Here is a 12,382-nt window from a genome sequence, read left to right as displayed (position 1 = left end):
CGTCTGACCAGCTGCTGTTCTCCATAATAACAAGAGAGAGAACTGCCTGCCCTGGCGAGTTGCGTCACTTTGCTTCAACTTTAGGCTAGAAATCAAGAGAGGGAGAGACGAGTTTCAAGGGAGGCAGGATCGAGCTGGAAAGCCCTGCCGTCTTCCTCCCACCCACCTACCCCTCCTCCTTTACCCCTCTCCTTTCCCCACCCCCTTCCCCCCCCCCCCCAAAAAAAAAAAAAAAAAAAAAAAAAAACTTTTCCATCAGAGAAAGAGGGAGATCTCTTTGGAAACATGGAGCTGCTGTGCTGCGAGGTGGATCCCATGAGGAGAGCTCTGCCTGACCCAAACTTGCTCTACGACGACCGCGTTTTGCACAACTTACTAACCATCGAGGAGAGGTATCTGCCCCAGTGCTCCTACTTCAAGTGCGTCCAGAAGGACATCCAGCCCTTCATGAGGAGGATGGTGGCCACTTGGATGCTGGAGGTTCGTATTTGCTGGCCACCCCGGCCTCTCTGAGCCCCCTGCCCGCGGGGGGCTGGGGTGCAGCGCCCCTGCCTCGCTGCCCCTCTCCTCCTGCAGCCTCTCGCCCCCCGGTCACCGTGGGTTTGGGGTTGGTTTTTTTGTGTGTGTGTGGGGGGGTTTCTTTTTCTTTTTTTTTTTTCTTCTTTCCTTGGTGCGGTGGGGGAAGGGGCGCGGGGAGCATCTCGCAGCCCGCCCTGGCAGTCGCCCTGCCGGGGGGCTGCCGCTTCTGCAAAGCGGGGTGCAGCGAGGGGAGGAAGTGGGGGGGAGCTGGGCAAGTCATTTGCAAGTAAAAAGAAAAGAAAAGCCGCCTCCGGCTGCAGGGCGGCTGGAGCGCGGCTGGAGCGCCTGAGATTGAGGCTTTTCTGGGAAAGGGAGCTGCGCCTGGGGCAGGGTGAGGGGCGGGGGGTGACCGGTGCCCCCCACGTTTTGCCCAGCGAGGATTTCATGCCCACGTATGCAGCGGTTAGGACGTGCCTTTTTTCGCCATGTTGAGCTGCGTGCAGCTGCTCGGAGGCGCTGAGCCCGTCTTCACCCTTCTTTCCAAGAAGGGGCTCCGGGGGGGCCCCCCGCCGCTGCACCCCCGCCCCCCCAAATGCAGCCAGGGGCTGCAGGGAAGCCCAAGCAGGCGGCGGACACCTCCTGCACCCCAATCCTTAGCGTGGGGCGGCAGCGGGCCCGCAGCCCCGCAGGCTTGACTGCCTTGCCCTAGCCCCTACCATCATCATTTGCCCACTTCGGATCTCTTTTGGGGGGGACTTTTCCCAGACAAACCCCCCCGGGTTGGAAAGAGCAGACCCTCCGCTTGATTTTCATGTGCGATTTGTGCGGTTTCTCCGCAGCGCTGATTTTTAGTAAATTTTTGAAATAATTTTCTCGCTCGCTCCTGCTCTAAGGATTCAGGCTGCTCAGGCTCTCCCCACCCCACCTCGCCCTCGCTGTGTCTCCCGTCCTTCCCCCCCGCACCAGATCAGGGGCGCAGAGCTGGGGGATGCCCCCCGGGGGAATTTTTGCAATTGTCGGAAACGATAGGGGACCGCCCCGGGATGCCACTGGCACCAAAACCGGGACCTCCAGAGGTGTTTTGATATTTTTATCGATTTTTTGAAAATATGACGAAATCAAAAAAAAAAAAAGAATTGGGTCGCAAAAAAAAAAAGTCGGAGGCTGCTCATTGCTGCTGGATGGGGCTTTTCGGCTCTCCCACACAGTGTCTTGAATTCATTTCTTACTGAATGAACTAAAGGAATGTGAAAGCCGATTGACAGCCTTCCCAGCCTCTCCAGAGATCTCCCCCTCCCCCAAAATTTAGCTCCCCGGGAAACAAAAATAGCAGGAGCTGCAGCGCACAGGCAGTGGTGTGTTTTGTGGGGTCACTCGTTTATTCATTTTTTTATTTCTTGTCTCTTTCTCTGCCCCCCACCCTGCCATCCTCCCCTCCCCACGCTCCTTGCTTGCAGGTCTGTGAAGAGCAGAAGTGTGAAGAAGAAGTTTTCCCTCTGGCAATGAATTACTTGGACAGATTCTTAGCTGTGGTGCCCACTCGAAAGTGCCATCTGCAACTGCTGGGGGCAGTGTGCATGTTCCTGGCCTCCAAGCTGAAAGAGACAATCCCCCTCACAGCAGAGAAGCTGTGCATATATACGGACAATTCCATCAAACCCCAAGAGCTGCTGGTAAGCAGCCCCCTTCCACCTTCAGCACACCCATCCTCTGCATCAGCTCTTGCGCTGACAGCTGTCCCCTTGCCTCTCCCTCTCTTCCACAGCCAGCCACCACTTTTGCCACCCTCCCCCCACGCTCCCCCCTTTTTAAAATCATGCTTTCCACTTTTTTTTTTTTTTTTTTTCCTTCACACGCTCTCCTGAATTGTCAAAAGTGCTTAGAGCCACCCATGTGATGGAGCGGGGCCGCCCAGATCCTGCGGGCGCACTGCACCCCCGGGGCTGGGGGCCGCTGGCGGTGGCAGCGGTGGTGGGGGGTCCCGGGCTCCCCTCCTTGCAGCTTCTGCCCCCACCCTTGGCACCCCCCGTGCAGTTCCCTGGGGCTGCCCGGCTGCTGCTCCTGCTGCTCCCGCATTTCCCCGGGGGAGCCCCGGCCCCACGCGTGTGCTTGCCCCGCGGCGGGGGCGCTGCTGCGGGCGGCCCGGCGCGGCTCAGCTCGGCTCGGCGCGGCGCTGCGGCTCCACCTGGCGGCAGACACGCGGAGCCGGGCATGACTTCACCCCTTGAACCGCTGCCAGGCGGCCCCAGGGAGGGAGCGGGGAGGGAGAGCAAGGGGGGGGGCAGCCGGATTTGGGGCCCCGTGGCCGTCTTCGCCCGGTGGTGCAGTGGCTGGGCGCTGCGCCTAGCTGCGGGGCTTGCTTGGCTGCAAGTGGCGGGGTGCCGGTGGGCAAGGTTGGGGTGCCGGGTGCTGTGTGGCTGATGAACGGTGGGTTGGTTCGTGCAGGGGGTTCTCGGCAAGGCAGGTGATGGGGGGGTGGAGTTTGACCCACGAGGGAAAGGGTCTTGGCGTTGGGGGATTCAAACCAGACACTGGGAAAGCAGAAACAGTAAGAATCACGGTTATTCAGGGGAATGCTTAATATGTGCAGAGTGGCATAGAGCGGGAGTTTGGAGCAGATGATCTCGGAGGTCTTTTCCAAGTGTAACGACTCTGTTCAGCCTGTCAGAGGGATGCACGCTCGGCCCGGTAGCTTCATTTGCACAGACGCTGGTGGATGTGCATAGTTAGCTGAATCCCACGAGAATTTCTCCTATGAATCACTGGGTGAAGCCAGTGGGAATTCCCCCTGGGGAGGGGCCAGGAGCTCATGCTTCTGCAGAATAAAGAGCTCTGCGCTGCAAACCCTGCCATGGCTGTCACAGGCATTAGGTGTCCCACTGGTGACACTGGCTGTTGCAGGAAGCGCTGTGGACCCTGTGCAAGAAGAGGGAGCACAATGTACCTCCCTCTTCTTGTCACGTCCATTTAACCTTGCGTTCCCTCTACCCAGTCTTCCAGATCGCACCATTATGTGCTGTTCTGGATCAGAATCTATTGTGTTGGGAAGATCAGACCTTAGTTAATGTAATTGCCATTTTGTTAAAACACCTTATTTTTACTTTTTTTTTGGGGGGGGAGGGAGGGAAGAAAAGAAGCATCTGTTTTTTGGGCCCTGTAGGGGGTAGGTACGTGAATGTGAGATTTCCAAGCTATGGAGGGTTCTGTCATAATCCAGTAGGAATGTCTGTAGGAAAGTAACTTGCTGTTAGAGCAGATATCTATTCAGAGAAACAACTGCAGAAATGGCGTTGTGGGGTCCATGTTTATGGTTTCTCAGCAACACTGGTTGACGTTTCCTGGGCTGCAAAATTAAAGGACGTTTTTTTCGACTTGCCAGCTCTACAAACTTAGCTGGGGCTTCCCGCCACGCTGGGCTCCATCAGGCTAACGCATCATCAGGACTCAAGAATCAGTGCATGGAATTTAGTTAATAGCTAATGGTTGATGCATGAGACAGAAATGAGTCCAAGGCCTGAGTTTTGTCTGCTCTGCGGGGCACTGTAAGGTATTCAAAACTCATTTTAAATGTTTAAGTATGCAAACCTAGCCCCACAGTCAGATCTGTTGATGAGGTACCGTTCCTGTGTGTCGTCACATTGCAGGGAATGGCCAGTAGTTACATAGGCGCCCGAGTTTTCCTTTGATTTCACTGGGAGTTTTGGGCGTGCAAAGAATGTGGGACTGGATCCTACATGATTTATTGGCATATAATTTACACAGGCTACTTCTTGGCTGTGTTATGTGCATTTCCTTTCTGCAAAGCCTGTCTCAGAGTAGTTTAAGCACCATCAGATTTATCTGCAGGAGCTTTTGAATGCAGTTTTGGAGAGAGTGCCATCAAATTAACTTCCCCTGTTTTGAAAAAGAATGTATATCTAGGTTATTTTTGTGCGTGGTTATCTCGAGGGCTTTAAATGGCTATAAAGTAAGGACTACAGTCATTTAAAAGAAGTTACTAGGAAAGGACCACAATGACCTTGGCAATATCTAATTGTAGGCTAAACTTTCTGGGTGGGCATTCAACACTGGATACAAAAAAAGTAAAATCTTGGCAGGAGCTGCCAGGTCTCATTATTTTCAGCAGTGCTTGACATTTCCAGTGGTTTAAAAAAAAAAAAAAAAAGAATAAAAAGAAAAAAAGCCAACAACTTCAAAGCAGTAGGGGCATACTGAAAAAAAATTGTTTGATCAGAACCAATTTAGCAGTGATATAATTACAATCAGATAAATAAGTGAAGTGTTTTCTTCAGACTTGATTATGGCTTTTCTTCTCTTCTTCCCCCCACAAACTCTTGCAGGAATGGGAGCTCGTGGTGCTGGGGAAGTTGAAGTGGAACCTCGCAGCAGTCACCCCGCATGACTTCATTGAACACATTCTACGGAAGCTGCCTCTACCTAAAGACAAGTTGCTTTTGATCCGGAAGCATGCACAAACCTTCATTGCCCTTTGTGCCACAGGTACGCCAAGGTGCCCTGGATATGTCTGCTTGAGATGTGATGGGAAGATTAGTCACTGGTGGCACGAAAGCTTTTCATCCCCTCCGTCCTTAGTATGGTGTGGGAAGAGCTGTTCAAGCCAGTGGGACTTTTGCAAAAGGTGTTGTGCATCAGGTCCTCATACTGTGTATCAACAGTATCTTGTAAGGCACTTGCAGTCCTGTTCCTACTAATACATGTGGTGCTTTTGCTGTAAGGCCAATAAGGCTGAACACAGTGATTTTCTACTTTGCCTCATTCAGTAATGTTTTTAAAGAGCCACAGGTCATTTGTACGGTCAAATATGGGATAGCCAAAATACTAGAAGCTGTAAAAGCACGTTGGCCCAAAATGAATGTTGTGTTCTGTAAAATGTTGTTAACAGGACACTGGTTAACCAGTGAGATAGAGATTTTATTTTAATATGTATGTGATCCTACTACATTACTGGAGCATAGGGAATAACAATTTTAAAAAGTAATTATTAAAAAAAAAAACATTTGGATTCTTTCTCTTGACTCCAAGCAAGCAGTGAAACTGCTCCCTTTTGTAGGGAACCATTATGCTTCCCTTTTGTCATATTTTTGACTGAATACAGTTTCTGAAGGCTTAGATAAGAAAAATGGCTCTGAAGGAATAGAAGCTTTTGCTATATATTTATATGTAAAATGCTATTGTTATTTTCTGGTGACTTTTAAAGGCTAAGTGTACTTTAATTTTCATTCCAAGGATTAACTGTTAGACCACTTTATAGGAGTTAGACCTAAAGCAGATGAGCAGCATGCCATGTTTTACAGGGGTATTTCGAAGTAGTATATGGCTTAACATTTTGACTCTCTATTGTTTGATATACCTAACTCTTTGTGATGGGATTTGTGCATTGTGAGAACTGTTTCCCCCTGTGTGTTTGCAGAGGCAAATGGAAAATCAAATGCAGCTTTCGGGTAATACAAGTGTATGACTGTTTACTGCTATTTCTGCTTCTCAATGTTTGAGACTGTTCTTACAATGTAGGCCAGTTTTTACTACCTCAGTAGATCTTTTAGAGAATGCTTATATGGATTTTCAGAGGGTAATTAACTTTTTGGTTACCAAGATGCTGAAGCTTTTCCTTCTTTTTCCACTTCTGTGTGATCCTTTTAAGGCAAAAGGCCACAGAGATCAACAGAAATATTGCTCAGTGCCTGCAGGATCACTCTTGGTAATCCATCAGATATTTCTGGTCTAATTAGTAACTTATTTTGGTACATCACGTGTATATTGGCTTTGCATTTTCCCCCTACTTAGGGTTCATTAACACTGCTCTTTCCTTCTGCAAAAGGTGGTCTTTTCAGTGGTTAAAATTATTAGGATCATCATAATATCAGCCATCACTCTTTCAACATACTTGTATGTTGTCTTCTATACCAGCCCAGTTTTCCCTCTTCCATTGTTTTAATTTCCTAAAACAGTGTTTTATTTTGTTTTAAGAGGACATTGTCTTGAGTAACGTAGATTCCATTATGATTTACCTTTTCAAATCCTAGTCTGTAATCCTTTGCCCATGAAGTTTTCCAAGTAACCATACTATTGTAGGAGTGTGGGCCATGAAGGAGTTTTCCAAAGGCCTTGGCTTCTTTCCATTCTTTGTCCGTGAGTTCCTTGATGGTTGGTTCCATGTTTTACTAGTCCATTTACTGAGCTCCAGAACAGCATTCTCTTTCTGACCCTTGGTCCAGCTATGCGCTTGTCCTCTGTTTCCCCTGTGTGATCTGCTTCTTGTGGTATCAAATGCATGAACTGAAGTCCTCTAGAGTTTAACGAAGCAACGAGTCAAAGTTTCCTTTTTTTGCACGTTAAAGATGTAAGTATGGAGCTTCCCAGAAGAAAGGGCACAATGGCACTGGCTGCAGTTTTTCTTTTCTTTACGCCCCATTTTCCACAAATTGCTGTGGCGACATTTACTTCTGAGGTGGACCCACAACCCATCACAGCTTCAAAAGCAGATACCTTAACCAAGCCCCTTTTCCCAGTTGTCTACCTTATTCTCAGTTTACTAGCAAGCTGCAACACTGTTATTTGCATTATGGAAATAACGTGTTATTAATGCTTTATTTCCCTTTCACTACCACTCTTCTCAAAGCAATTCTTAACCTCCTCTGTGAAAAAATCCCCTTCTCATCAAACTTCCTTCCAGATCCAGTTGTCATTTCCTTTTCGTGTCTTATTTGTTGCAGAGTTCTCTTCATCAGCCGGTGCATTTCTTCTTTCCCTTTCTCCCTCAAAGCTTCTGCTCTTAGCCAGCTTGGGTTAAGCCTGTTGTTTCATTTCCCCATTTGCCTTCTTTCAGCTAGATGACCTTCTTTGACATGTGGATGCCTCTTCTTTGCTCCCTCCATGCATGTGTTTAGCCCAGTTTTGGCTCTTTAGTGTTACCAGACTTGACCTTGCTGGCTGGCTAATAGTTTTAGTCTTGTTTAATGTCTAAGAGACATTAGCACGCAATGTCTCTTCTTTTGCTTCCTGATTTATCTCAATGCTGCTTTACTCTGCTCTCAAGTAGTTCTTCTTTACTGTGTCATGTAAAGTCTGACATATTTTGATCTTTTCTCCTCTAGCTTGAGTTCTTCACCTACTGCTCCATTTTGGTTTCAGCAAAAGCTTTATACCAGAAATTCCCAAGTGTTCCTTGCCTTTGCATAGCCAGCTGTGGTCTCAGTCCTGTGAGACTTCATGTCAGCAAACTGGGAAGGGGCACTGATGGGTTGCTGGGTTGCGTTGGATGTTTAGGATCATTTTAATATTGATTTCTAGTCTGATTTCTGTTTGAATAGTACACAAAAGGAGAAGACACTCCTTTTGTATTTTGTATAACTGAGAATACTTTTGTATTCTCAGTTATGTTTTATCATTTTGGTGCTCTGTCTTTATTTCAAGCCTGGTTTCTGAAACAAGCTGCATGAATATAAATCCACAGCCTCTCCCCCGTCATTGTAGTGAGTAATGATTCACATGAGCATGACTGAAACTGGAACATATCCCTCCTTGCTTTTGGTCCCATCTGAACTTATTACTTCTAAGCAAGACAGAAGCTTATTCCTTGAACAAGAAGTTTTCTCTTTTCCCTGCCCTGCACTTGTAACACTTTCTGAAGCCTCGTTCTCCACCAGAAGGATCTGAAAGTGGAGCTACCCTCAGCCCAGCTCTGCCTGTACTTGCAGAGCTGTGGCTGTGCACACAGGGTACTGGCAAGTGAGCAGAGCACAATCTGTTGACTGGGAATTGCCTGTGCATAGGACAGCTCTCTTCAAGCTGCCTCGCTAACTGCACAATAACACCGTATAGACTGATATGTGCTGACATACTGTGTCTTTCACAGTGTCATTTGTTTTCTTACCCTGCTGGTGGCTACCCTATGTGAGCTAAACTCTACTTCAGGAGCCCTGTGAATTTCAAAGGCACTAAAAAGTTAGTGCAGCAAGACTCCCTGCCCTTACAATATGGCTTGGTAAAACAGATGTTTACCTCTTTTTCAGCTTGAGAGGATCCTGTTTATCTGCTTGCCCCAAAGAGACCATTCTTCTTTTGCTCTCTTAAGTCACTGTCATTTGCTGTTCTTATCCTACCTCCCGTCTGTTTGTTGCTTTTCACTCTTCGTTTGTCCTGCAATGGGCTTACCTCTGTCTCTTCCCACAGCACTCCACAGTTTGGAAATTTTTCTAGGGGGTCATCCATTTGCTTGTTTGTGTTGCTCTCCATGCCATGGAGTCACTCCTGGAGGAGCAGGAAAATGCCCTGGCTGCAGAGCTGCATGCAGAGCATGCCACACTGCAGATGGAAGGAGGACTATTCATTATTTCCTTGACTTCAGCTTGCCCTCCATTTCTTCTTCCAGGTTGTTCAGAGTTGCAGATGCTTGACTGCTTCCTTAAGTTATGCTCTCTCGTTGGAGGCTGTATGTGACACTGTTTTGGCACAGGGTATATATGTATATTTTTGTCTCAGGATCTACAAAAGAATGGGTTTTGAGGGTGGAGAGGATGTGCAGACCAGGACTCAGCAAGAGGAGCTGTGCTTCTCTGGGCAGAAGCAGTAATGGAGAGACTAATCACAGGAGGTTCTTGGTGTTTTATTTAAGTGGCATGCAAAACTTGGAAGCAGAAAGCTTTGTGGACTTGCAGAGACAGAAAGCAACTGTGTAGATCCCTAGACTCAGTTGTTTGCACATTCTCTTTTGTGCTTCAGCTGAGTCCTCTGGCAGGTGAGATGTTACCATAACAAATACAATGGAGCATCTCATGACTGGTGGCTTTCAAAATCTGTGTCTAGAATGAGCCTAAGAAACAGGAGGAAAATTTCAGCTTTAAGTCAGTTTTGTACTGTGTGCCAAACCTCTGCCCACTGTTTCTGGGACATTAATCATCTACATTTGAAAGCTGAGAAAGCTTTTTTTTTTTTTTTTTTTTTTTTTTTAACTTCTGGGCCAAATCCGGGATCCTTACTCAGACAGAAGTTCTGTGGAAGTCAATGGGAGTGTTGTATGAGCAAAGACTGCACAGTGAGGCCTATAGCCATGCCGACCTGGAGGGTAACTACACAGAATGCTGTGTAACACCAAGAGGCATGTTTGGTCCTCAGGAGTCCTGCTGGGCAATGTGCTATGTGTCCTTATGCTTTTAGCCAATGTAAGACTTACTTGGCTATGTCTGTGCAGAAGGCAAAGGTGTGCTATGCATCTTAGCCAGGACCTGTTCTTCACAGAGGGGAAAAAAAGTCCAGAGAGGCTTTGTTAGATGCATTAATCTCATAGAAGGAAAATACGCATTGTAAAGTGATGGTGGTTGCACAAATGCTTCTTGCATTACACGTGTCAGAAGAAAAAATAACCCATGTGATTTTATTGCTAGACAAAAGAAGGCTTTTGCTTGTTCCTGGGAGAGGCAGCTCATATCAGTATAACAAACCTCCAGCAGAATGAGGCCACAAGAGCCATCACAGCTCCATTAGCAAGTAGGCAGGGCCTGGGGACTATTTCATATGAGCAGGCTCTCTCCTTAAGTTGTAGGACCCAACAAATCTGGAAAGATGATGTGGAATGAAATTGAGGAAGAGAGCCTTTGCTGATACAAGCTAGTATATTTCCTGAGCTGGAAGATAAATTGTCCTTCCTACCAGCTGCACATTTGACCTTTTGATGGTTCAAGTGTTAATATAATCCTGATCTTGGTTAAGCTACCTTATTGAAATTGCAGATCAAATGGCAATAATAATCAGTACAAATAGTTATTCAGAAATAGAGCTTATGATTTAATCTGCAGCTAATCAGTATGCTGCATTGAGTGCCTGTATACTTTTCTATGTAGAGTGTTCAACAAGTTTTCCTGTCTATACTTCACTCAGAAGGTTGTGCGATAGCATTAGCATTTAGGATACTTCAAAGTATAAAGTCCAATCTTTTTAGCCTTACTGTAGCCCAGGAACAGAATTAGGTGTCTTCCCTGCCACCTACTCAATGGATAGAAACACTTACATCTGCATCCTATTTTACTTGATAGTTTTTTCTTTTGTCATTCTTGGCACTGGTATACCTTTTTTTTTTTTTTTTTTTAAGTGCTAAGGAGTCAGTTGGTTTTGCTTTTAAAAGCAGAAATTGTTAACATTGGGAAAAATTGTTGTGTCTCGCAGAATTACAGGAGTAAGAGATAAAATGGCCAGTGCAGTTAAAGCCAACTGGATTATTAACACATGAACACAGGAAATGCATTTGGATCAAAACAGGCAAGAATTAAATGCGTGACTTATATTGTTTCTCTTACAGCTTTATTTTAAACTTACCTTCTAAAATAAAGATCCATGCTTATCCTCATAGTAAAATCATTGGTTATGTGAAGTTTGATGCTGAATGAAATCAGGCTGATAAATGTTGATAAGAATTATATAGCAATTTATAAACTGATGTTGTTGAGGATCATCGTTGTGTTCTCCTGATGGAGATAACATTTCTTTTTTTCCTCCCCCTGTGATGTGCCCCCTGAGAAGCATTGCTTTCCTCTAGGTAGCGCTTTCCAATTCTGCATTTGCAGCTCTGCAAACAAACCTCTATTAAATCCTATAGATGAAAACTGGCTGTTAAAATAGCAACCTGCAACCAGAACAGCAACAGGGATCATTGTGAGAAGGTGGAGTTCCTACCTGGCTTTGGCACACAGAGCACGTCCAGCCTGGGTATTTGTCAGTGCTCTTTTCCTTCCGGCAGTTTTCCTTTATTGGCTGTGAGTTAGGGCTTCCCCTTGCAGGACCTCTCTGGGTTCCTGCCTCTGGTTCTCTCCTGCTTTAGTCTGACTGTCAACCGTTCATTTTCCTGGCTCAGAGGTAGTGAAGTCCACTGGATCTGCCTGCAGGAGTGAGCTAGCAAAATAGCTCAGCTGTGGTGTGCAGGGTCCTAGCACCTGACCGTCAGTCACATTTGCTGCACGTGCAGAAAAATGATCTTGGCATGTGCATACATTCCTGTCCTGGCTGTCAGTTCTAGCTTGAGTGCAGAAGAGTGCTGATTGTCCTTGGTACCCTGAATTTGCTCTGGTTGTCTGGTCCAGAGGTGGCTGTGTTTCAAATGGCACTTTCTTGTATTTGCTTTTTTTTTTTTTTTTTTCCTCCAGTACTGAAGTTACCTGTAGGAGTCAGTGGGGTTGTGCAGGGTTGGTCCCAAGTTTTTAAGATCCTTTAGGAAAAAAAGTGGCATGGAAATGGTGATGGGATGGTTCATGGCATTTATTGCCTGGGAATAGAAGGCAAAACAAGTCCTGCTTTCTAACAACCCATTTCTTTCCTTAAAGTGTTTGCATGTTCTTATTCTCTTAGACTACATGTTGTTGTGCTACCCCTCTGACTTTCGAAACTCTTTCGTATTTTGCTGTGGAGTTGCATAAATCGTAGCAAAGTTAAGAGTCAGAGCCATGCCTTGAGTACATACTCTGGGTTCCCATTAACCAGGGTTGCATATAGGTCCATAGCCATAGCCTTGCTTCAGGTGTCCAGTGCTTTTTATAAGATTGCCTTTGTAATTCAGGGTTCATGGTCTCTGGCAAGAATTTAAAGTAAAAGTATATGTCTCAAATGTTTTAAGTTCTCTCTCTTCCCCCTTTTATTTTGATTTTTTTTTCTTAAATGTCAAGGCAAGCTTTTGACTTAAATCTGGGGGAAGTTTTGCCTGTGAGTAAGAATGGCGAGTTTTGGCTGTTATCATGTGGGAAGTGGGACAAGAGCTTATAATCAAGAAATCATATATAGAAATCTTGTTTCAAATTTCTTGATGGAATGTAAGAGACTCGGAGGGGGGTTCTGCATCCCCTCAGATACGGTGTTT

At 46.2% G+C, this 12,382-nt stretch overlaps 1 protein-coding gene across 1 annotated transcript in view; it reads left to right on the top strand.

The window, feature by feature from the left end:
• Positions 1-264: 264 nt before the first annotated feature.
• Positions 265-12,382, top strand: part of CCND2 (cyclin D2) — a gene marked incomplete at its 3' end in the record, with an annotated part of 35,449 nt that continues 23,331 nt past the window's right edge. Inside the window, exons 1-3 of the mRNA XM_084288756.1 lie at positions 265-480; positions 1,977-2,192; positions 4,860-5,019. Coding sequence (XP_084144882.1) covers positions 286-480; positions 1,977-2,192; positions 4,860-5,019 — 571 coding nt within the window. The 5' untranslated portion in view covers positions 265-285. The remainder of the gene's footprint in view (positions 481-1,976; positions 2,193-4,859; positions 5,020-12,382) is intronic.

The sequence above is a fragment of the Netta rufina genome (genome assembly GCF_964035555.1).
Source record: "Netta rufina genome assembly, chromosome: 1".
Lineage (NCBI taxonomy): Eukaryota > Metazoa > Chordata > Aves > Anseriformes > Anatidae > Netta > Netta rufina.
This window is presented reverse-complemented; position numbering and strand designations above follow the sequence as displayed.